The sequence below is a fragment of the Helicoverpa armigera genome, chromosome 1 (genome assembly GCF_030705265.1).
Source record: "Helicoverpa armigera isolate CAAS_96S chromosome 1, ASM3070526v1, whole genome shotgun sequence".
Taxonomy (NCBI): domain Eukaryota; kingdom Metazoa; phylum Arthropoda; class Insecta; order Lepidoptera; family Noctuidae; genus Helicoverpa; species Helicoverpa armigera.
This window is the reverse complement of record NC_087120.1, coordinates 3971202-3997201: the sequence shown is the minus strand read 5'-3', so window position 1 is coordinate 3997201 and position 26000 is coordinate 3971202. Positions and strand designations below refer to the sequence as shown.

The window sequence follows — 26000 nt, the reverse complement described above, 5'->3', positions numbered from 1 at the left end:
TAAGTTATAAGTTTGACATCTACTTATGTGTTTGTATGTCTGTCTGTGTTGCCGTAGCTTATAAACGGATGAATCGATTTGGATGAAAGCTGGATTTTTAGTAGCGGTTGTCTTATTTTTCATCAAAAAAGACTCAACCATTTCAAAATTATTGTGTTGCTGTGCGGCAGAGATTATCAGTCAGAAAATGATTATTTAATTTGATTCCCTATGTTTTGACGTAATATTTGTATATGTTATGTATCGAATACCTATTGTGTGTGGGTGGGTCTCGCATGCTTCTAATTAGGCAAATTTAAATAACCATTTGTAATGATTAGACATCGGATTATATGCATTTGCATGTTTGCATATGCAAATGCATATTATGCTATTATTTTAGCGTTATTGCATATTTTGGTACTTTTTCATTGATAGTGCTTCTTTCAGTCAGTTTGACAGTTCAGAAGCCATTGCAATTAATTCAATCCAGCAGGTATTTGAGGATTCTTCAATTAAACAAAATATTGCTCTTATTGCAAACACACTTCAGCAATATACCCGATGCCATTGAGAGACTAGAAACTAAAAACCTTCCTCTGTGCAAGTCCTTGGAAATATTAGACAAAATGATTGAACAGAGGAACGCCCTTCCGAATTCACTTTCAGAAAATGTTCGTGGCAAATTAAATGCTGTTTTGTATAAAAACCCGAGTCTCGAAGCAATAAAAAAAGTTAACGAATTTATCAATGGCAGCGGACAAACTCTACCTGAAGAGGTCTCGGCAGAAAACCTTGAAAAATATGTAATTGTACTGTCACAAGAATTACAACTAATAGTACCTCTATGTATATTTAAACATATTTTGTGAAAATAGAAGTTAATTCTAGTAGTGGTTTTTTAATTATATTTATTGCATATTTTATGCATATTTCGCTCTTTTTTAGTGCATATTTGCATGCATATTTTGGCATTTTGATAGTGCATATAATCCGATGTCTAGTAATGATACTACGCTAGTAGTGACTTAAACTTCAACAACCGACTTTATCTCACACCTGTGCGTTGTTGTCAAGGTATTTGCAAAATATGTAAATATATTTATCATTGAACACTTCTATTGTTGTTTAACTTCTATTTCAATCACAAAACAAAATTGTTTAGTTTTCAGAATAGAAAAAGATCGCTTCGATTGTACATCAGTTTCATAACATAACATAGACATGATATCCAATGAATCGACACACATAAACATATTTCTATGAAGTCTGCTATTGTAGGAAAGAAAATATTATGACAGCGAATCTATTGACATTGAATTTAAGTATCCATCAATATTGTTTGAAAAAAGCACATTATGAATTGCTTGAACAATGCCGAAGCAGTCAGTTTGCTGGGCTATTACAAGGATTCTAGTTGTATTTTAAAAATTCTAGTTATCATTAAATAGAAGCAAGCAACTGAAGTGACTGTGTTAAATTAATATTCAAGTGAAAAATATGTCAGTAACTGTGAATTAATAAATTTGCGCAATACAAACTCATAACTTAATTAACTACAGGCACAAGTGCATATGCAGCTCAAAGCTACACAGAAGCCATTAATTATTGGTAAAAAGATTTGCAAAAATCCCCCTCAAAATAGAGTATCTGAGCTAGCATGTAAGAACAAATCGAATAGTATACGAGTAACATCGAACCAATAAAAAAACTTTGATTACGAGCCGCGATTCGGGCCTCACGATGCAAATCACCATTTATATGAGGAATGCTTGCGACATGTGACATGAACACAATTCAGTGAACAAAACTTTTTTGTACAAGTTGAACACGGAAATTGTCGAGGTGTGCTCTTTAGTGTAGTTTTACAACTTTTGTGAAATGGCGATGGATGAAGATGCAGTCAAGGTGATGTTTTGATTTTCATTTGTTTGTTTATACACCATTTTTGGGCACAGTCTTTAAAAGCTTATTGGTACAACTTAAATTACTCATGCGTTATCTATATTATATTTTCACGAAAAAGGCAGTTAAGTATGTTAAGATTTTGTTTATTTGTCAAAGTAATTGTGTTTGGGCTAGTCGATGTTGAGTATTTCGTGCTGAGTATTGCTTGGTGAAAATCTATGAGTAGTTTTCTAGCAAGATGGGGAGGCCTTTGCCCAAAAGTGGGACACTACAGGCTACTAAAAATAATAATTAATAAGTTTTCTGCTAATACCAAGTTCATTTAAATCTTGTTGTATGTATGTATTTCTGCTAAGGGAATAGTTAATGGAAGTAGAACTAATATCTTGTTTGTTTATAACATTACCTGTTTATTAAGTAGCTATTGGTATTTTGGTCATATAGCGGTAAAATACTTAGTATTTTATGACAGTCGTAGTAGTTATGGCAATTATTCTTATCCTCGTACGTACTCAGTTTTCTCATAGATTACAAAGTCGTCGTATAAATCAGTTAAGTAATGATTTAGAAACTTGGAAAGTCAAAGTGTGTCGTGAACTTTTGTGTGCTTATTATGTATAAAAATAATGTAAAATATTCAGGTAGGCATAAATTTAAATACTTATAATATTACTGTAAACTGAAAAAATATCTAATCTACTAAAGTTTCGCCCGCGTAGTGTGTTCATAAAAAGTAGCCTATGTGTTAGTCACCTAAATACATGCCAAACACCTCATGCCAAATTTTAACTAAATCCGTCCAGCCGTTTTTGCATGAAAGAATAACAAACATACGTCAATACACAAACTTCTCACAAATTTTCACTTTTGTAATATTACTAGCACTAGGATAGGTACTTGCACTAGGACTAGGATATTAGTAAAATTATCTCTTTTTCCATTGTATTTAGCTGTAAATCTTCCATAGTCTTAAATTACTAGATAATTAGTAATCTGCACAAAAGTAATCAAAATAGTAACAAAATCATTTATGGTTATCAAGGTTTTTGTTTTTTAATTTATATGTGTATTGTCAAACCTCTAGTTCCTATATGCCACACGAGTTAGATAGTCAATCATCTATGTAATATTATCCAAAGTTTTTCTTGGATACCAATGAATGATTAAAGTAAAGGTCAGAAATCACCAACCCGCATTGAGCAAGCGAGGTGATTAACGCACAATCCTTTTCAATGTGAGACGAGGCCTGTGCCCAGCAGTGGGGCGACGAAAAGGCTGATGAACACCATCTTAAAGGCCTGTGCGGGCACTCATTGCTAAAAAGCTGTTAACGCACTTACGATTCCGTGGGCGGAGATAATCACTTACGTTTTAATCCATGAAAACTAAATAACTTCGTGACTTTGAGAATAAAGGATGTGAAAGATTAAAAATTGTACCTAATTGCAGAAAACTCGTCATTTTAACCTTATCTCTCTACAATCATGACCTACATAGTTGAATTAAAAACTGTAACAGTTTTGTTTTATGACGTAATTGCAGACACAAGGATATCGCTTCTTGAAGATCGTTATCAGACCCGACCGTTTCGTAAAAGTACATTTCCATGCAGAGGGTATGTTATAAGATATACGGCTTCTCGTGTCGTCCTCGTCTCCAAAGTACCAACAGACACCAAACTTTTTGAATTACGACTTTCGTGTCCCATACACTATGTCTAGCAACACGACGGCTTTTATCGTTCGACATATGGACATAAAAATACGAAAATATACACGTATTATGTAGTAATCGCGTAGGTTTGTGCTTAGTCTTCTAGTTCCATCCATACGCATTCAACGGCTTTTTTCTAAACGTTTTTAATACTTGAGTATCGATAGCTCGGATAGATCTGTTGTGCAAACATGGTGATGTAACTAGTTCATGGTATCCTAGTACCGGTACCTTATACACCTTCATTTGTATTCTACGTAATAAAACGTTGTAAACAATTGCTTATATAGTTGTGCTACAAGATATAAGAAAAGCTAGCAAAAATGGATATGTCAGTGCTTGGAAAAGTCATTAGCAACTTTGTAAGTATTACTTTTTAGTAATCAAATATTATGTAGACTTCAAATGTGTGATTTTTAGAAACGAAATAAAAAGTATCCAGATCTTACGCTATTAATTCTGTAAGGATTTATAAAACTTTTGTAACGAATGAGTGATTAAGTTTTATATTTGGAGTTATTACAGCAAATCACTACCTAAAAGCAATGATTCACTAGTTTACATGAATTTTGTTCATGAAATGGAATACATACGGTTACATTACTTTGGGTATCTACATCTCGGAAAAAATATTTAAAAAAATCCAGCACGTCAGATTTTTGAAATATTTATTAAGAAGATTTTTACAAAAAACACATCTAAATAAACGATAGACAGTTAAAAATGGGTAATTTTTGCTCTTTTTTTATAAATATTTTTATCTGTATCTCTCACAACAGACCAACAATAGTCCCCTAGCATGTTTTCGTCCCAAAAACCTTGATAATTTTGCTCAAATAATTTTAAATCTTGGTGAAATCGCTCACCGTGTTCATCACTCACACTACCAAGATTTTCTGGAAAAAAAGCTAAGTGGGAATGCAAAAATGAATTTTTAGTGACATATTTACACCCATACGCTCATAATTATGCAATAAATTTTCAACGATCTCTTTGTAATTATCACTTTTTTTATTGCCTAAAAAATTTTTAACGACACTTTTGAAAGAGTTCCAGGCTGCTTTTTCTACATCGGTTAAAAGGCCCTCGAATTTTGTATCGTCCAATATTCTCTTGATTTGAGGACCCACAAATATCTTCTTCTTATCTTCCTTTAATTTAGCCGCAGAAAGATTCGTAAATACAGAGCCGAGATATTGAAATGCAGGCTTGGACTTATCCAAAGCTCTGGTAAAATTTTTCATCATTGGTTTACCAAATTTCAGTGATCTATTTTTACCTGAATACCAGGAGCTGAGGACCAATCTGCAATTAGTGCAAATCACATGAGGAACCCAATTTTTATCTTGATTTGACACCGGAAATCCAAAATATTGTAAATAGGCTTCTTGCAATGCTTTTGTTAAAGGGAAACCACGATTTAACTGAACAATTTTCCCACAAACATAACAAAATCGATCTGGATGTAGTTTACACTACAGTGGGTGACATTTTTATATAAAAATGAGACTTTTGATTCACACAGTTGTTAACAAAACAGAACGATAAACGCATTTAAACAATTGCGGGTAGATAAAAAAAAAGTCATCGATATCTCCGAATTGTGACGTGCTACGAAAAATAAAAAAATATTTTTTTAGTAACCGTCCATAGCCTACTTAAATAATATAGGTTTCATTTCATGAACAAAAAAAAGATATTTTTTTGTAAACTAGTGTTATTTTTGATTTTGATGTTCAAATATTACTGAGAAATGTATTCAATTCATTTGAGTAAATTGATTTGCGTGCTGAAACATTATCATCAAACTAATTGTAGCAATTATATAAAGTTTAAAAACGTTTACACGATACCATTAGGGGTTTACTTTACAATTTTGGTGTATCTAAGTGTTCAAAGTCGGCATGAATTACCTACAGTGATGATGGACTAGCTTCTAAGATCTAATGACAAGGGATTGCGTTAGCGCATATTCAAATTGATATTCTATATGAAATTCAAACGTCTATATTTTATTTCACACCTGACTTCATTAGTCTATATAGGTACTTAGTTAGTTAAAAACAACATAGATCTTACGACCACAAAAACCATTGTATAAGTAAGTTCAACTCAGTCGTGCGCGCGGCCTTATGTGTGGGTAACCCTTGTACATATACAGTGACTTTGTGTGCGTGACAAGAGGTACAGTCGGGTACAATACAGTTATTTAGGGGTTATATGGGAGTGTGTGGTGTTTAAAGAAAAACAGTTATTACGTAATTTAATGTTTATTCATTTATAATGATTATGAATCGCTACCTGAAAAATCAAATGATGAATTTTCGGATTCGCTACTCTCCAAGATGAATTATAAATTCTGACTCCATGTCAAAATGTCTATAGTATTCTTCTTTTTTCTTTTGTACATGTCGACAAGTATTACCCCACATTCCTTGCATCAATTTGACTTAACGTTAATTTATGAGTTTCATTATTTCCGTCTTATTTTGGTCGACATTATGCGAAGCAATTTAAATTATTTTAATTCCCCACACATTTTGTTTACATTATTACCTATACTAGATTATACCTCTTTTTACATTCTTAGTCCACTTTTATTTATTGCCCGCGTACCCCCAGCCTGAAAATATGTAAGGAGTATTTAATTCATCTTAGATATTTCACCTTATTTATTTCTTAGATACTGTCAATGTCAATTTGAAAAGACGTATGAGAAAATAATGAAATCTATATTTAATAATAAAAAGCTTTGAGTCGTGAATAACTAGTATTTTCGTAAACGACTGTACCCATAACAAAAAGCGATAAGAACACGTCATGCTCGGACGACGTCACTGTCACACAAATGAAAGTAGTATATTTACAAGCCGACGCACACATAGGGCCGCGCGCAAATCTGAGTTGAACTATCTATACCCGCACATTACCGACTAAACAGTCGGGCGACAGTTGGTTGGCAATTTTTTTTTAAAGAAAATCTGAATTTCAATCAAAGTTTTTTTTTCAAAGAATATCTTAATTCCAATGAAAGCTATCAGTCGATCTCATACCGGCTAAATAATATATTTTTTTTATGATTTGTTTTCATCTTCATAATGATCCACGAGCCCAAACAAACTATCGGCCAACTAAAAGTAGCTAGTGTGCGGGAGCTCTAAACATTAAACTCGTATTTACCATGAGTATATAAATAGGTAGTTAATGGGTAAATAATTGGAATTCCATTATATTTTCATTAATGGGACAAAAGCCATTGTCATTTGATTTAAGTTTCGGAAATCCTAGAAACAGATTTATACGTGAGACTATTTTACCTTGTGTTAGCTCCAATTATTATGTGGTTATTTTTAGTTATAATTTAGTTCAGTAAATGTTAATAATAATTGATAATTTGAGTGATTTAGTCTAATTATAATTAAACTGGGTTTAGTTTATGCAGGATAAGTAATGTTGGTCGTTAGCTGTTCACATAATTACTGAATATCATTATTTATTTCATTTATAGTCTCAGATAATTTTGTTAACTCCATGTTAGAATGATACGTGTAGGTTACTGGAGTGGTGGGAATGGTCTATCAAAGTTTACCTTATAAAGAAGAAGAAAGAGGAGAAAAAATCTTATTAAGAGAAAAAAATCTTCAAAACTCGCATGTTTTTTACGTTAATAGTTCAAAGAAGCGGCGATTTAATATAAAAATATTTTCTTTTTATTGGAAATTGTTTCCAAAATATGCAGTAACAGTAAACTCTTTCCCTTATAAAGTCAGCACTAGAAGCTACTGCTAATAGCTAGCTATAACTAAATTAAGCTATTACCTAAGGTACTATTAATGCAATGGGCGGCACTTTGATGTATGTACCGGTTAACACGTGACGGCTGTCGGCGACATCAGTCATGCGGCCTGCATTGAACAAGGGTGGTTTTACACTTAACAAATAAAGTTCCAAGTTAGTTTTTTTTTTACTTTCTTGAACTACACAGCATTAAACATAATCTTTAGAAGTGTCCATTGGTAACTCGGTTGAGGAGGTCAGATAGGCTGTAGGCAGTCGTTCCTTGTAAAGCACTGGTACCTAGCTGCATCCGGTTAGACTGGAAGCCGACCCTAATATTTCTGGGAAAAGGCTCGGGCCATGGCAGATGGATTACAAGTGTCCACGATATTATTATATTGCTTGCAGACATATTGATTTGAATGTCATTCACGTTTGATTTAATCGTTTGACAAAGTTATAAAGCTATCAAATGTATGTACATGTATTAAACCAAGATATATGTCGAATGTAATACCTCTTTAACCGCTTTGTGTTACGACGCAGTTACCACCAGTGTGGTGATTAATGTTTCAATTTATCATCTAGGTAGCAATACAAAGAATTGCCTTTTCACACATTCAGGGTCAGAAGATGGGAGACATTACAGTTTAAATAACAAATCTAAAGTCTGTTATTAGCTGAATAATAACACTTTTAGAAATGATAACGGGAAATATGGTCCCACATGCCCTTTATGACTTTGTTTTGGTAAATATTGGGGAAGACTCGGGATAATTGTGGTTTTTACAATCAGCACATAATGCGGTTTGTGGATGTTGATACTGTAATATTTAAGGACTTATTCGTTAATTAAGTAGTTAATTATCCTCGTAGTTGCACTTATCAGTTTAGTACTTTTGGTGCACCAGGAATATTCCACGAGATAACGCTGAAACTAACTTTTCAAGTTGTAACAAGGCCACTTTATCATTAACTATGTACTTGTTTGAAATGACATAATTATTTATTGTTTATTGTATTATGAAGATATCAAACTCAAAAAGTATGTAAAGTATAAACTCAAATAACATACAAATAGTAGATTATTAGCTGTTTCACATAAAGAAGACTTTTCTTTCTATCCTAACGGATTAAATAGCGTTTAACTTTTAAATGGCTTATGTTTAACTGATCACCAGACATAGTAACAAATAGCAGACAAAAATAGTAAATGATCACCAAAATGAAACTCGCATTTTAATGTAAAAACCAAAGTTTTAACACTTTGCTATCCTATTTAAGTGAAATTACTCCAAAATAAATCATGCGTAAGCCAAAACATAGTAAATGATCACCAAAATTAAACCACCATTTTAAAGTAAGATTATAACCAAAGTTTTTAAATTCTGCTATCCTATTTAAGCAAAATGAGTCCAAATAAATCATTGTTATCCCAAAAGTAGTAAATGATCACCAAAAGTAGTAAATGATCTTCAAAATTATACCAGCGTTTTAATATAAAATGATAATCAAAGTTTTTACATCTTGCTATCCTGTTTAAGTAAACTGACTCCAAAAAAATAAGTTCGGCCTTATACAATAAATGTAATAACATTATGGGGACCCTTTTCCTGCACTAGGGTGGAAAATTGTCTATTGCATGCCTCTAAACAGTGCGATAAGAGTGTGTTTTCGAGGGAGTGTATTGAGAAACACATTCTTCTTCTTCTTTCTCCTGCCCTGTTCCCAATTTTACTTGGGGTCGGCGCAATATGTCATTTTCTTCCATTTTCGCTTCTCACTCGTCATACTGACACTCACGCATGCATTGCAAGCCGGACACATAACTTAATGTGGCATCATAATACTTTATTTGGTAATAAGCCTACATTTTATGGCAATCACAGTGACTTATTTAGGCAAAAATAATACATTAATTTGGTCGTCAAGAGTTGGTGATAATTTACTTGGTGGTCGAATACAATTTAAAGTGAAGTCGTGACTAAAATAGCTGGTACTATTACATTTTTAGACTTTATTTTTCTGGTGTTCAGTAGATATTTCTGGTTACAAAACTAAGGGTATCAAAGCATTTTATGGTGGTCATTATATTTGTTCCCCTTTTAAATTGTCGAGCGCGGTCACACGCCTAGACTCAGCACTCTTAACCAACGTTAGCAAATTGCTTTTAAATTGAAGCTCGGCCGAGCTAAGTGAATCCTTATATTGTACCTGCAGGTGCATTGTTACGTAACAGAGAGGAATGTAGCCTTTTTCCAGCGGTTACACTCGCATTCCGTGGAACTACTGCCCGTACCGGGATAAAATGAAGTCTAAGTTACTCGGGAGGAGTGTAGCTTTCCAACAGTGAAATAATGTTTCTTGTCATTTTAGTAGTTTTTTAAGACTTTAGGGTACAAACAGACAACAAACGTTTTTTCTCTTTATTGTATTAGTATTGATTTACGCCATGCAGTTTTTAGAATATGGGCTACGTAAGTAGAAATCAATTACCTCAGCATAAAAGGAAAATTTGATTTCTATGGTATTTAAAACATGGTTAATTGGAATGCCCTTAAGTGAGATCATCAGGTCAATGCCCACTGATAGTAAATTAGCAGTTCACTTAAAAAAAGACAATTGCTAAACTGCAAAGGACCGAAAATGGTGCCTTGGGGAACTCAATAATTTAAAGGGATCGTGTATTACTTTAATTTTAAACTTATATATTTTTATCATAAAATAAACATTTTGCATGATATAGTTTGCTTAATAAACGTTTTTAGTTTAGTATCTAAAATCAAAGTTTTCATTTGGCCATGTGAATAAATCTAAATAATTTCTTTATCAAACTGTTTCCTTAGACTGAACAAATCCGGAGCTAAATACAAACCAAAACCCATAGGAATAGGAAAAGATGTGAACTTCTCAGGTTAAACCACTATTGTTAAATTCTACGAAAGGTAATCCAGGGTTAAACCTAAACCACATGTAATCGGTCAAACTATTTGTGGTATTATGTAAATGACATACACATGTGAACAAATAGAGTTATCCTGTAAGAGCAGCAGTATATATAGTCATGGGTTCAGCTGCGAGACACACAGTGTCGGCTGGCAGCGAGCGCGATCACTTCCCTCACCATCAGTTACTGCGACTACATATTCAGCTCACTGATAACCAGTCTCTTAACTATGGAGGTGATCACTCTTCTCGTCCTGATAGCCCTCGGAGCCGCCGGAGCCAGGAACATTCCCAGCACTGCTGATCAGATTGTGTTTATTGATGACGAACACACGGACGTTGTTCTTATTAATATACTATTCAGCAAAGACTTCTTCAAACAAATAAAAAAAGAAAAGACAGTTGTACAAGGTTCTGACAAAAGCACCTATGAGGATTCTGAAGACCAAACTGACGCAGTTGTGACTACTGGAAGTCGTGAAGACTTGGCTAACGAAAGTCGTGAAGTTGCTTTAGATGAAAATAGAATAGTGTTCAGGGATGACGAGGAAGACAAAGCACTCGTTCCAGTACCTACGGCAGTGGCCTCTGACACACCGACCAAAGTGGAAATAGGAACCAGGAACTCTATGAAAGGCGACTATTGTCTTCCAGGATATGTAAGAATGGGCAGTTTATGTGCTATCAAAGTTTGAACAGGAAAGACTATATAGTAAGTTCAACTCAGTCGTGCGCGCGGCCCTATGTGTGGGTAACCCTTGTACATATACAGTGACTTTGTGTGCGTGACAAGAGGTACAGTCGGGTACAAATACAGTTATTTAGGGGTTGTATACGGCTGTTTAAAGTACAGTTATTACGTAATTTAGTTTATTTATTTATAATGATTCTGTATCGCTACTTGAAAAATCAAATGACGAATTTTCGGATTCGCTACTTTCACCAATGTTAATTATAAATTCTGACTCCATGTCACAATGTCTATAGTATTCTTCTTTTTTCTTTTGTACATGTCGACAAGTATTACCCAACATCCCTTCACCAATTTGACTTAAACGTTCATTTATGAGTTTCATTATTTCCGTCTTATTTTGGTCGACATTATGCGAAGCAATATATTTTTTTTTAATTCGCCCCCCCCATTTTGTTTCCATTATTATACTAAATTATAGGTCTTTTTACATTCTTAGTCCACACATTTATTTATTGTCCGCGTACCCCGAGCTAGAAAATATGTAAGGAGTATTTAATTCATCTTAGATATTTCACTTCATTTATTTCTTAGATACTGTCAATGTCAATTTGAAAAGCCGTATGAGAAAATAATGATAAACTGTAAAATGTAATAATAAAAAGCTTTGAATGTTGTTTCATTTTTTTGAAACGCTACCTGACTCCTTAAAACATTTTCTCCGTGAAGAACTAGACATTTTCGTAAACGACTGTACCCATAACAAAAAGCGATGAGAACACGTCATGCTCGGACGACGTCACTGTCACACGAATGAAAGTTGTATATTTACAAGCCGACGCACACATAGGGCCGCGCGCAAATCTGAGTTGAACTATCTATACCTACTAGCTTAATTTCCTGAGTTACTAACGGAAAGTTTGATTGCTTGTGATAATTGAAACAGTCATTATTTGCTGAATTAATATTTTTTATGCTGGCTGTAATAACTGTAACAATTAGCTTGCCATCTAAACCATTACCAACGAAAATCCATTATAAAACTGTCATATCGTAAAAAAGAAAATGTATTTCTAATAACCGCTTTTCGTTAATGCCTGTTGCCTGAAACAATCAGAAGTAATTTGCGTGTCTTGAGCAGCATTATGGGAAAGTGCGGCGCCGTGCCATCCCCCCGCGCGACCCGCTGCCTTAATGAAACCCATCTATCTGTTCATTAATTTGCATAGGGCCCTAGGCTAGTTCGAAACAGACCGCAACCAGACGCCGACAGGGCCATAACAAAATAATCTAACTAAAAAACAACACCTAGGTCTATGAGGTGAACTGAACACGCGAATGGAAGTTTTCAGTCTGAATTTATGTCACAGGAAGGTTTAGACCTAGCTCAAATATTTCTGGTCACTTTATTTTAGTGTATTTATTCGGTCCGCTGTTTGTAAGAAAGCGGTAAAATGTTTGTTCACGGAATTAAGCCAGGGTCTAGTGAGGAGGAGGAGGAAGAGGATGTTATGGATATTCTCATGGTCTGTGCTATTGACCCTCACCTACACAAAAAGTTAATGTGGCATGTGAAAGAAATACCTGACGAATCTCTAAAATTTCAGAAAAGAAGAGAAGAATGCGAGCGCAAGGCGAGGAGGGGGGAGATGGACCCCCGGCTGGAGTTCACCTTCCAGCTCCTGATTGATGGCACAGGCCTCCCGCGACATGCCATCATGGACCATGTGTTCGAAGGAAATATGGTATATATTCGCATGTTCAGTACATTTGGTTCCTTAGTGCAGTGTAAGTGTAACAGTATTGTCACAGTCTATGAAACAAGTCATACATTACAATGTTTTTTTTCCTCTAGCTGGATGACATCAACCAGCTCTTCCTACCACACATGAGGAACAAGCTTCTCTGGTACTATCAAGATGTAGAGGAAATCGAGCATCGTCCACTACCGGAAGGCACGAAAAAAGGCCAAGGGAAACCACCACCCCCTATAATAACTCTGAAGAAAAAGCTGTTTCTGTCTGACGGCTGGGACGTCAGATTCACAGGCGTCTGCATTTACATGTTCCGGATAAACGTCAGTAAACAGCTACCAGAAGAAGGATTTCATAAAGACCTGTGAGTGTGTTTTTATTCCTCAATTTTTTCTTTGCAGAAAAAACTATATGTGCCAGTGGTTTCCACTTCCCATGTAACCGTTTCCTCAAAAGGGCATTAATCACATGATGTGCTATACAGATTTTGTGGAATCCTGAATGCCCAGCAAGTGGGGCTGGTGACGGCTATAGAACGAGTGATGGAACACGTCTACATGAACGCCTTGGCACATCCGAGCAGCGATGGAGAGGAAGACGAGACAAGGTTTCCGATCGTGAAGAATCAACTTCTACCCGGTTTGAGATCGTTCTGCAGTGCCCTGAAAGGTAAAAGGATAAATAATTGTGACATAAACTTTGACTACAAACAGAGATGGACAGAGAAAAATGGAAGGCTATGGGGGAGGCCTTTGCCCAGCAGTGGGACATAAAAAAAAAACTTAGACCATTTAGGCGATGACCCACTTTAGGTCTTTTTGTCGGAAATAGAGAATGCTAAAGTTGTCTGGCGAACTTCAGCAAAACCAGAGCCTGTTTTAAGTGTAAATCAATGTGGATTCAGTGTCTTTCTGTTGAAGTCGAGTTATATAGGCAGAGTGTTAATTTTCTACGACATTATATTCAAACTTTAGAGGAGTATAATGGCACGGTTTTCAAAAAGAATCTTAATAAACGCACTTTTTGATAATCATATTTGTTTCCCAGTGTGTGAAGACGTATGCAACCAAGTGAACTTATTCGACGATGGCCAGTCTCACATGGCAGAACTTCAAGATCATTCACAGCTGAAGGACATGGCCAAGAACCCAACCACCATCACCATGTTAGAGGACCGCGTCAACGAATGGATTAAGAAAGTCATGGAGGTAGGGGAATGAAAAAAATTAATTAGATAAGCTGTGATTGTATGTTAGGGCCGAGTCACACCGGAATGGCAGCGGCCGGCAGCGACGCGGCGAGCACTTTCGTAGTGAAATAATTTTAAACTTTAACTACATATTTAAAAGACCAGTAGCGCTTGAAAAGGTCGCGAGGCCGCAGCTATTGGCTGCCGCGCGGCTCGTGCATCTTGTTGGTGTTTCGCCCGCGGATGCCAGCGGTGACGGGAGGCCGCTCGTAGCACCGCGAGTCAAGTAAACTAGTCAAGATGGTAACAGGCGCGCGGGGTTTGGAGATCGCGCGAGGCCGCCAGCTTCCGTCAACTGCTGCCAGCGGCGACGCTAGCGGCCGCTGCGCGCGATTGCCATTTCGGTGTGACTCGGGCCTTACGGTCACATTGTAAAATCTCTTATTAAATTGACGGAGAAAATAGTGTAGCTCCGTATATTTGATGATACTTGATTGAGATTTTTATGAGAGTGTTCTTAACAAATTAATTTGATTCCGGATTATACCTCTATTTATTTCATTAACGTATTAAAAAAAGGAGAAATGTCTGTGAACTAATAACTTTCAGATATTAAGTGAAAGCGAACAATTGCGACGTGAGGTGGACTCCAGTGGTCCTCAGGATGAGCTGGAGTACTGGAAGAAGAGAGGCGCGCAGTTCTCGCAGCTCGTGTCGTATTTACAGGTTAGCATTTTAAGTGTACCACTTTATGTGTAAAATGACATACGAACTAAAACGATTCATCTCCCGAGCCTTGTCCAACTCAGTTACCCGGGCAACCGATTACCCCTTGGTTAGACTGGTGTCAGATTTACTGGCTTCTGACTATCCGTAACGACTGTCAAAGATGTTCAATGAAAGCCGGGACCTACAGTTTAACATGCCATCCGAAACACATTCATTGGTGTCCAAAATATAGGTACTTAGAAAGTACACACAAACTTAGAAAAGTTGCATTGGTATTGGTCTGACTTGGAATCGAACCCACGCTTGCATACTTGAGAGGCTAGTTTTTTACCCACTAGGTCACCACGACGTACTAAAACGATTATTATTCTCCAATTTTCCTTCCAGGATAATGAAGTCCAACTTACACTTAGCTGCTTACAAATCGCGAACTCAAAAGTAATAAGACTGTGGCGGGATACCGATCACAAAATAACCTTCTGCTACAACGAAGCGAAAGATAACGCCAAGTTCATCCAAGCAATGGAGAAATGCTGCCACAGTCTGTACCTGGACGATCCTGTGAAGATCAAGGATTCTATACTGAGTCTGTTGCAGACAGTCAGGCTGATACATAGTGTGTCGCAGTTCTATAATACTTCAGAAAGGATCTCTTCTTTGATGGTCAAGGTATGTGCTTATTTTTGCAGACATAGATCTTGATGGGGTGCGCAAGTTACGCTGGTAAATGCTGGATATATTTCTGATTAATTGATGATCATTCCGGGACATCACAAACGTTTTTTGTATTATTTCTATGTCTGAGAAGTTTTAAGTGTTTAACTACTTCTTTTTTAGATAACCAACCAAATGATAGAAACTTGCAAGCAGTACATTACGTGCCGATTCAAGGAAACGATTTGGTCCCAAGAGCGCGCGTTGGTGAGGGACAAGTTGATACACTGTATCAACCTGAACAGGACTTACAGAGAAACATACTTATTCGTCAAGAATCAAGCTTTTTTACCAAATACAGAGCAGTTTAGTTTTTCAGAGAACTATGTTTTTGGGAAATTCGACACGTTTTGCAAAAGGTTGAACAAGATAATAGCTATGTTCGATTTAATGGATGACTACAACAATCTGTTTGAGAAAAGGATGGAGGGTCTGTTGCTGGGAGAAGGTAAGTTTAAACACCATTTTAAAAATAAAAACGTTCTAGCAGTTTTCCCACGGTTTCACCCGCGCCCCGTAGTTCCCTACTGCCCGTATCAGAATAAAATATTATAGCCTATGTTACTCGCAAATAATGTGGCTTTCTAATGGTTAGTACCTAGTTCTAGACTTTATCCATACTAAAGAAACAAACAAAAATATTTATATAGATAAACTTTGACTTTGAATTCATCGACTGGTAGGGGGAAATTCAATATAGTGTTCTATTCATGTTTTACATAAATTAACATTCGATATGCGGTATGATCTTATCGCTCGGCGTATATGTATTATAGCAGCAAACTTTAAGATCACACCTCATGTCGAATGTTAAGAGCGCTATTACAAAATCGAATTGCTCAGTTGTAGGTAAATTAGACGATAGCCGGCAGCACTTGCGCATGTGTGCGTTTAGTGAAATACGCAACGCACACCTGCGGACCGCCACGCGGCACAAACAAACTTGAGACTTTGCCACTTTTTTCCGAAATAATTTATTGTTTTTATAGTTTATGAAATATTATTTGTACAGATGAATTTTATAACCTAGAATAGCTCGATTGAGTTACAATAAACAAGTAATCGTTTACAATTTTTAAATTATTTAATCGACAACCAAACTTTTCACCATGTTTATCAAATATAAGTAATTGCTTCCATGTATTGTATCTTCATTTTCCTGCAACAATGAAAACTAGGAATGTAGATAGTTTATTAAAACAAATATGTCACGTATACCTTTTGCGGGTGACAAAAAATACTTACCATATTATTTGTACTGGTATTCAATTGAGTCTGATAGTCTGAATTAAATATGCTTTCATTATCCTGCAAGAATCAAAGAAGTCCAATTACATTATTATGCAACAGCGAAACTAACGACGATGACATTTACGTACATATTTCTTTATAACCAACATCAAAAAAAGAGAACCCAATCTATAACATTTTCGAATTAGAATATCATGGCCTAATACTTATGTATATTACATTTCAATCAGATCATTATAACTAATAAATAAAATAAAACTCACTAGTATCAAAACGTGTTAGATGCGTAGGTTGCGCTATATTTTTCGAACTCCGGCGAGTTTACGCGGCGCAACAGCGAGCGATACGTCCCTCCTCGGTAAGCGCCTGGCGCTGACTAAAGTTGAACACCTTTTTTTTTTGGTATGGCATCTCGCAGTTCAGCCTAGGAGGCCGTGTACTGCTTAACCGGACTTTTGTGTTGAACACCGCGCGTCACAAGATTTATATTGATTTTTGCATTGCAAACAAAAATTATTTTAAAATATTGTTTTACTTTTAAATAGACCATTTTTTTTTTTTTCAAGCTTTATAACAATACCACCTTAATTATTAAATGTTTTTTATTTGAATTTGGATTATACTTTCATAGATAAAAAATATAGTTTCGTACGGAAAATTGTCAGTAACTCTCAGTTTTATAGAATTATTTTTGGTGTAATACTGTATGAATTGTAATAAATTGATTTAAGCACTTCCAAGTACAAGATATAGTTGTATCTTGAACATTTTTATAAATGGTTAAATTGCTATATCCTCGGAGTACCGAAGCATCAAAAGATACCCAAAAGCAACATTTTATGAAACATCCTTTGCAGAGACAAAGATTTTACTGATGTACGTGGACAAATTAAAATATTTATTTAATACACTTTCAAGATAAATGATCAAACTTTCTGAATCTTATTTTTGTTTTTTTATTGTGACTATATCCAAAGCATCAAAACTCGTATAAAACGTTTAAATTCGCGAAAATTTGTGATAGCCCTCTTAATGAAAAACATCAAAAAACGTTTTGTATTTAAACCCGCCGCCAATCGAAGCATTTTCCAAAAAGCGTACGCATAGTGTTGAATCAATATGCTTACGATACAGCGCCGAGTGCGAAGTGCCTAATTCATAATTGTGAGGTTATTCATTTATATCTCAGTTCGGGGTTCACATACCGCCAAAGACTTCTTTTAACGCACGGTGACTAGGACAACAGAACACCTAAAGAGGTGGCTGCATCTTGAATATTGCACGCAATCTATCTATCTGCAGCTATAAAGAAACAAACCTTATTGTCTTAGTAATAAGGCCTACAAAGAATTCAAACAGAAGCTACAGAAACTCTCTTACTCATTCACACAGAACGCGTACAAGTTCAACCCCACACCACGGAACTTCAACAAACAACCTTGTTCTGAGGGTAGTTGGTACCCCAGTTCAATCTTTTGACGGAGTTCTGTTTAAATTGGTCAGATGGCGCTGATATAAACTATCAGCCTTACTTATAAACGTGAATTAAATAATAAGTAATACTTAAGCAGTGTTTAAGAAAATTCTTACTTATAAACGTTGCTTAAGCATGTCTTAACTAACATTTAATAGAGCCTTAAGTAGTGATTAGTTAAAATGTTGCTTAGAGGGTGATTAGAGATTTTTATGAGTAAGGGGGTAATTCACTAAAAAAGGAAAAGATACGGTAAACGTTTATATATAGAAATGGAAAGCTATTTTCTCTATCTGGTCTTTAGAATACATTGAACGACAAGATCATGTTTAATAATAACCTAAAAACATCGTCCCAATATGAGGGTTTTTGAAATTTTTTCTGCCACCGGGTGGCGCCACGTATGCGTCTGGTCCAAACAGCTGTCAAATAGTATGGAATTGTAGGTGCCGAACTTATTGTTTATTGAAATTCTGTTATATTGGAAGTGTTATTGATTTTATTATGGACTACGGTCAGAATAAGGTTTCCGAACTAAAAATTGAGCTAAGAGAGAGGGTGCAAAAGTCACTGGTAGTTGAAAAATTTGTTAACACAATATGATTTAGTTTTTTTTTATTTACTCAACCTCAATAGTAAAACAATAATGCAGTGCTTTAATTATAAAATAAAAAAACCACTAAAATCGTTCACTATTCATAGTAAAGATAAGCACTTTGACAGTTACCTGGACCTGACGACTCAGTGCGCCACCTGGTGGACGCCATTTTAGAAAACCCTCATTTCGCTTGTGCTTGTCAAACTAAATAATACGTACTTTTATAAACTGTACTAATAAAATAAATATTTCGAGTTTATCATGAATAGATAGATATTTATTTATATTTACAGAGTTACGTGACCGCAAACAAACTGAAATAATATAATTATTTTTCGTTGCTTTGTGTAAAAGAATTATGCACTATTTACAAAACAAATAACAATATCCATTTTTGTAATACCGTACGCATTTTATTTTAATTTAATAGGGTAGTTTCCAGGGTCGAAATAATGAAATAATATTTAGTCCGCTTTTTAGATAATCAAAAAATATTGGATACGTATTTTTTCTTTTTTTAATTAAACATAAAATGACAAAGATAATACGCTTCAAAAATTAGGAGTGGGGGCCTTTTACGTCACAGTGTCCTGAAAATTGTAGCAACTTGTGACGTCACACTCAACTTTAACACGCTATATCTTAACAAGTTCTGATCCAATTTAAAAAAGAAAAAATACGTATCGCTTAATTTTGGACAATCTACAAGACGGACTAATTATTATTTTTTAGGAAACTAGCCTATTATCCCTTTCCCAATAATATTTACGTTTGTTTAGTTTATGTTAATTGCACTAAATAGCCAAAATCTGGTTAAATTATAAAATGAACGCAATCCGCATCGGTATTCCGGGTCCCGCGAATCCGCACTAGTACCAGGGAAACATAATGCCTGAAGAGAAATCAGGGGCTAACAAGGAAAACTACCAACACCAGAACTTAAAATTTATATTTCCGACTTTAATTTTTAGACTATAATATTTTTCATTAATTTGCAAGTCTACAAAATGTTACTTCTGTTAAATTATCTTCTAGACCTCGAAGAAGCCATGCATACCTTTGAAGAGGCAAAGAAAGCGGTTACGACTTGCCAGTACGACTATTTGGATTACAGAAACAGTGAATTTGACAAAGATTACAACACTTTTGAAGATAAAACAAATGCACTTCGGGAGTCTATAGGAAACACAATAGAAGAAAATTTTGCCACCGTATGGGAAACACCGCAAGGAATAAAGTTCTTGACAAGATTTGAAAAGGTGCATCCGAATACAATATTATTTTCATCCCACCATCTCGGAAAGAGTAGTTTTACCCTTTGATATCTGAGCGCAAAAGCCGTTTTTATCCTATAGAGCGGCAAAGTGATTTGAATTTAGAACATCGTGTGCAATACTCCATTTGTGACAATCTTGATAAAACTTTTCAAACAAATACATATTAAACAAATAAAATACTGCTTAAAATAATTATTCAATTAATTAAGTAATTTTTATTATTGTTTTTACATAGATTTTTAACCTCGTTTCATTTTTAAACAGAGTTTTCAAATATATGAACTTTAATAGGTACTTCTTTTTAATTTGATATTCATATGTGCGCGCCATTTTGTTTTTTGCATTCAGTAATTTCCTCGATGAAGTGGGATGAAATTATTATTTTTTATTGTTTTGAGATCGATTTTAAAATAATTTTAATAGAGGTACATCTTTTTAATTTGTGATGTGTGACGTGCGTGGCATCTTCTTTTTTTTTGAGTTTAGTAATTTCCTCGATGAGGTGGGATGAAAAGTTACGTGTTGCACTCAAGTGCAAAGATTTTTCACCTTGTGCTCTTTTGATTCCCTCGCTATCGCTCAGGATTCTAATTATTGAAACACTCGCTATACGCTCGTGTTACAATTTTAGAATCCTTCGCTTGCGGTCATCAAAATTGAGCCCGCGGTTAAAAAGCAACTTTGCACTCTTGTATAATAAATAACTATTTATAGTTGTTAACTATTATAATAATAATTTACACAGGTGAGCCAAAAGATTATGATAACGAAGCTGAGTGAGAAGTATGACAGAGTGCTAAGGTATTGCGAGAAAGAAGTAGACAAGATAACCAAAATGTTCAAAAGGCAGAGAGAAGATCCGCCTTTGCCACGGAACTACTCCCCCGTCGCTGGTGAGTAATATTTTTTAAACAAATCCGTAACAGGTTTATCAGGAACGCAGATATTATATCTAACAGGTGGATTAGTTAGGAACTTCATACTAAAACAAAATATTAGCTACTTATGTCACGATTGTGTATACGAATTTATCTCCCTCAGAAACATAAGTGGCAGTTAACTTAAAGAAGGGGTGGAATTGAATAGTATTTTTTACAGTGGGAAATATTGTTTTTCTAAGTATGCAAGTAAACTAATGCAGATTATAGAAATTACAGACTTACCTGATTTAATTTTGTTTTACTTACATCAAAATATTATTACGATGAAGTACTGTTTTGTTTACACAATTCTTTAGGCACAACATTAAAGGGAGAAAGGGATGACATGTGCGACAGCTTTCACCCACCCCTTACTCAATTGTACTCCTCTCACGTTCTATAACGGCACAGATGACGTCACGCAATACTAGGGGTGTAGAGATTCCTGTGACGTCACTGCCTCCGTAGTAGATATAAGGGCGGCAGCCTATAGCAGGAGATGTGACTTTCGATCGGAAAATCAATAGTTCGTTGAACTTTAGCATTGAACTCGCGCGTGGTTCAAAGAATAAATAACAAATTGTAATAGTACCAAACCTGCGTAATAATTGAAGGAACAAGAAGTTTATTGCTGGGATGGAATAATCCTGTTTGTTTTTTACCATCCTAAGATCCCCGACGGCAATGAAAATTCAACTAAGAATTATAAATTTTGGAGCGTCGTATTAAAATTTTAATTATTCTGAAAGTTCTTACTCTATTTTTTTATCTTCCAGGTCGTATAAAATGGTCCCGATGTCTAATGCACAATATGACCGAAACCGTGGAAAGTGTGTGTGCTCACCCCGTGCTCCGGTCACTGCCTGCATCTGCAGACATGATGAGGAAGTATTCCAACACCCGCTCCCTCATCTACAACTACCAGGAGACCATGAAAGCAGTGTGGATGAACCAGAATGTAAGTTGAGATTATGAGAGAATGTGTTGCAATAATTTATTTTCAATAAACATCCTTGTAAACCATTACAGTTCCCGGCTTGCTAGACGCAGCCTTATCGATTTACAGATAATCATATTTTATGTAATGTAGCATTCACTTTGTTAAGACGTAAAGATCATGAATGTATTTTAATAAAACACGTATAAAAACTATTCGCAGAATCTTTTTTGTAATAGCTGTCAAATTAAAATGATATGAAAATATAGGTTATGTTTATGTTTATTTAGACGCTATTGCATACATAGTCGATGATAAATAGAAACACTATATCAATCAAACATCTAGAAATGGACTGGAACCGACAAATTTTTAATTATTATTGCAAACATAATCATTGTGAACCAACCTGAGTGGTGGTTTTTTATACGATACACAAAAAGGGCGCAGGTACTAACCTACTATTTGTATAAACGTAGTTTTTTGTAGAAGTAGATTTACAATAAGTAATCCATCTACCATTTTATGACTGCAAACTGCTCAATTATATAAGTTTAGGTGCATTAAAACATAATACATGTAATTATTGTACTACACGTATTGCAACTGCATTCAATGAAGTAATAAAACCAAATCAGGTTGAGAGTCCCTGCTTATCTACATATGAGCTATCATGCCAGCTGCAAATGTTCAGAAATATTTTATCCCTGAAAATATAAATTTGGTTTTTCACAAGTTTCATTGGGATAGTTCATACGACTTCAAAACGCGAGGGGATCCAGAAAGTATCTGTATAAAAAAGTCTAGTTAAAAAGAAACTGCATGGTTGTGCAATTGCTTACTATAGTGTGTTAAAAGGTACACTACATGACAATTTGTAATATTTAATTCAAACTATGCTGAAAAATAAACTTTAGAAGTGAAAAAATCAAACGTGATAATAAAATATGTAAATTATAGGTATACGCCATATTCTATGAATAGCCAGAAACACTAGGCTGCCATAAATGCCTAGAGGTATTGAGGTCATATGCACACGTTGAAGATACGAGCACACATGCAACAGGTCATTTGTTTGCGAGACACTCGTTCATTTGGACGGGCTCATAGGTACTAGTCTATATTATTTATTTATATGAAAGTCTTCGAGGTGCTCCTATTCGGCTGTTAACTTCGTTATGAAGGAGACACCTGGATGTTATGGTGCTGCCAAGATTTTTGAATTGTTTTACTTGCTTAAGCGAGACATCCACGAGTCTGATGTCATCTGGGGCACTGTTTACAGCATCAATTGCCATGACTTCGGTCTTCTTGACATTTATCTTCAGGCCAAATCTGCTACATACCTGCAGTAGTCTCGACATGAGCCTCTCCATCTGGGGATTCCGCTACAAAACATAAGTCATTTGCATCCATAATCTCAGTGATAGTCGTGTGAGTCACTCTTGTGCGAGCCTTAAGTCTATTTAAGTTGAAGACACCACTGCCATCGGTACGAAAACGAATAGGGATACCTTCGGACAGAGTCTGCAAGGCTTTCCGAACGACAACTGCAAAGTACAGGGCAAAGAGAGTTGGAGCGAGCACGCAGCCCTGTTTCACACCGCAGCTCACTTTAAACAACTCCGAGTCTTCGCCCTGCACAATGACATAACAGCGCATGTCATCATGCAGGAGTCTTAACATTCTTATAAACTTGTCCGTGGTACCACCCAGGTTTTGCGCGGTACCGAGTTGAAACTTTTCTCCAAATCAACAAAGACTCTGCTCTCGACTCTTCTCTAGAAGTTGACGGATAGAGAAGATGGCTTCACACGTACCTCGATTCGGCCGGAAGCCAAAATGGGTTTCAGGAGTATGTCTTCAGACAAGGGCATCAAGCAGGGGAGAGTTTCCGCGGGCTTACGCGAAAAATGCACATGTAGTTGAACTATTTCGTCGGCTTAGGGCGCTTGTTCTTCTAAACCAATTGCTTATTTTTTTATGTTACATTTTGGGGGTAGACTACAAATTATTTTTATCTTTCTCATATATGAGGGGAATGGTGAAAGTTAGAGAGAGACATATATTTGTTGCGATATTCAATTTGTATTTTAGTCACAGGGGATGATTTGATGTTTCCCTCTCTCTCTGTCCATAGTCCATGACACTGCACGATGAAATAAAGAGTACGTACGAAAACACTGCTTTGCTTTGATGATATCCCAGTAAATGGAGGTCCGTTGAGAAACTTAAACGCCTTCTGTTCGTGCAAGAAAATTCAATAATATGGTTTATATCTTAGATCCTTTGCGTTAAATTACGAATGATCATTAGTAATATTTAATGAGCTCGAAGAATTGTGAAGTCATACAATAGACCATACTACAATTTAAATAAATGGATATAAGTCAACTTTTGATATTTGCCGGTGGCCTAACTGTGAAGTGTGTTAGCAAATCCAGAATAAATCCAAAAGTCTAAAATTGTTAACTTGCAAAACTCAGTTTTGCTTTCAAAACAATTATCCATAAATTTTAATTGCGATGTTTCAATTAGATCAACCATTGCTTTCATTGTAAAAAGATAAGTAAATCAGCCGTTCTGACTTAAGTTTATTCCTTTTCCTATGAGCAATTTTCAAGAAGTATGTCAGAAAAACCGAACCACAGAAGGGATTTGTTTTTCGGTTGTCGCTCGATTCCTATGTTGGTTATAGAAGTGCTTAGTTGGTTTAGTCCGGAGCAATTTTTTCGCTGTACCAGAATGTACTAACAGCCCATAAATGCTAGGATGTGTTCTATTTCACATTAGTTGTACCTGTTATAGGTGTAGCTACGTTTGTTAGTTAGTTAGTACACATGCACACATTGTAAAATAGTGCTTTGTTTTAGGCAATGTGATGCAACAGGTATATTGGCTATACAATTATTATACAAATAGCAAGTGATACACTAGGAAAACATGAAATTGTCGGTATCAGTAGTAATACCAAGATACACGTGTCATGCTTGGCTACGGTTATGCACCTTACTTATAAAGTTACAACACAGTTTCCATGACCTAGTATATTATAAATATAATATAAGAAACACAACAAGCCAAAACAAAATATTAAATTAAACTCTTTTATACATGTGATGATTACCCATTTGGACTAATAACTTCAATGTCCTACATTTTTTTAGGTCCAATTACTAAAGTATGTTTTTGAGGTTTTTTTCTTGAACCTGTTTTTATCGATGTAGATTACCAAGCATAGTTTAGAACGGGAAGCATCCTGTGAGTTTCTATTCCATAGAATCTAGATCGTCGAAATATGCACTTTTTGCTGACTAAATGGCTTTTTATCGTGAATATCAATATCATATTCCCGAAATAAAAGGTGAGAGCAGCAAAATAATCTTATGGGAATAGGGTTCAGTTTTTTTTCCTTTGGGGTGCGGATAGTAAAAAAAGGTTTATAGCCTAAATTAACGCTGTTTGTATTGAAATTAAATGTGAATCGTGTGGTAAGGAGATCTATTTTATTGAAACTTTTGGTTGTGCCTATCATCGAAGATGCAACAGGTGGCTTGACCACTACGAGGTAATGCACCAGGCAATCATGAATGCAGAGAAGTAAACTCCGACATTTATTATAGTTGTAGACAGGCGTAACACGCTAAGCGGCTTTTTTTACTGTTATAAATAAAGTCGTTTATTCTATACCAAATTATTATTTTCTTTATTTATTTCATATATTTTTTTACATTTATTATATTTTTTACATTTTCAATCATTAAATACAAAAAAATATTTTTGTGAATAGGATTCTAATTTAAAAAAAAAACCTCTGAAATGTATCGTTAAACAATTTAAAGGGGAGGTAATCGTGTTCGTGCTGAGATGATGTAAAATTATTTTGAAAATAAATATTTACAGAAAAACGACCAATAATTCAACGAATGAAACCTACATAAAGTTTATTAAAACCAAAAAACCGGCAAAGATGCGATCTCTGCCGCAATATAAATACCAATAGTTATTTGTAATGGATTCCGCACTATTTTTATCCGTGCCAGTGCGAGGGTAGCATCACAACAAAGAGATGTTTCTAGTTTTAGCCGTCGAGCTTTATTGGTGCGTAGCATCTTTTGAAACTATAAAGGAATATTGCAGAAA

The 26000-nt window shown here is 35.3% G+C and overlaps 1 protein-coding gene across 2 annotated transcripts in view; it reads left to right on the top strand.

Annotated features, from left to right (window-relative positions):
- Positions 1-12626: 12626 nt before the first annotated feature.
- The window catches only part of Dhc1 (Dynein heavy chain 1), a 61931-nt gene continuing 48557 nt past the window's right edge, over positions 12627-26000 (top strand). For both annotated transcript variants that reach the window (XM_021330083.3, XM_064040761.1), the window contains exons 1-10: positions 12627-12759; positions 12870-13132; positions 13253-13437; positions 13816-13976; positions 14567-14683; positions 15074-15355; positions 15524-15848; positions 19759-19982; positions 20746-20893; positions 21697-21878. In XM_021330083.3, coding sequence (XP_021185758.3) covers positions 12664-12759; positions 12870-13132; positions 13253-13437; positions 13816-13976; positions 14567-14683; positions 15074-15355; positions 15524-15848; positions 19759-19982; positions 20746-20893; positions 21697-21878 — 1983 coding nt within the window. In that variant the 5' untranslated portion in view covers positions 12627-12663. The remainder of the gene's footprint in view (positions 12760-12869; positions 13133-13252; positions 13438-13815; positions 13977-14566; positions 14684-15073; positions 15356-15523; positions 15849-19758; positions 19983-20745; positions 20894-21696; positions 21879-26000) is intronic.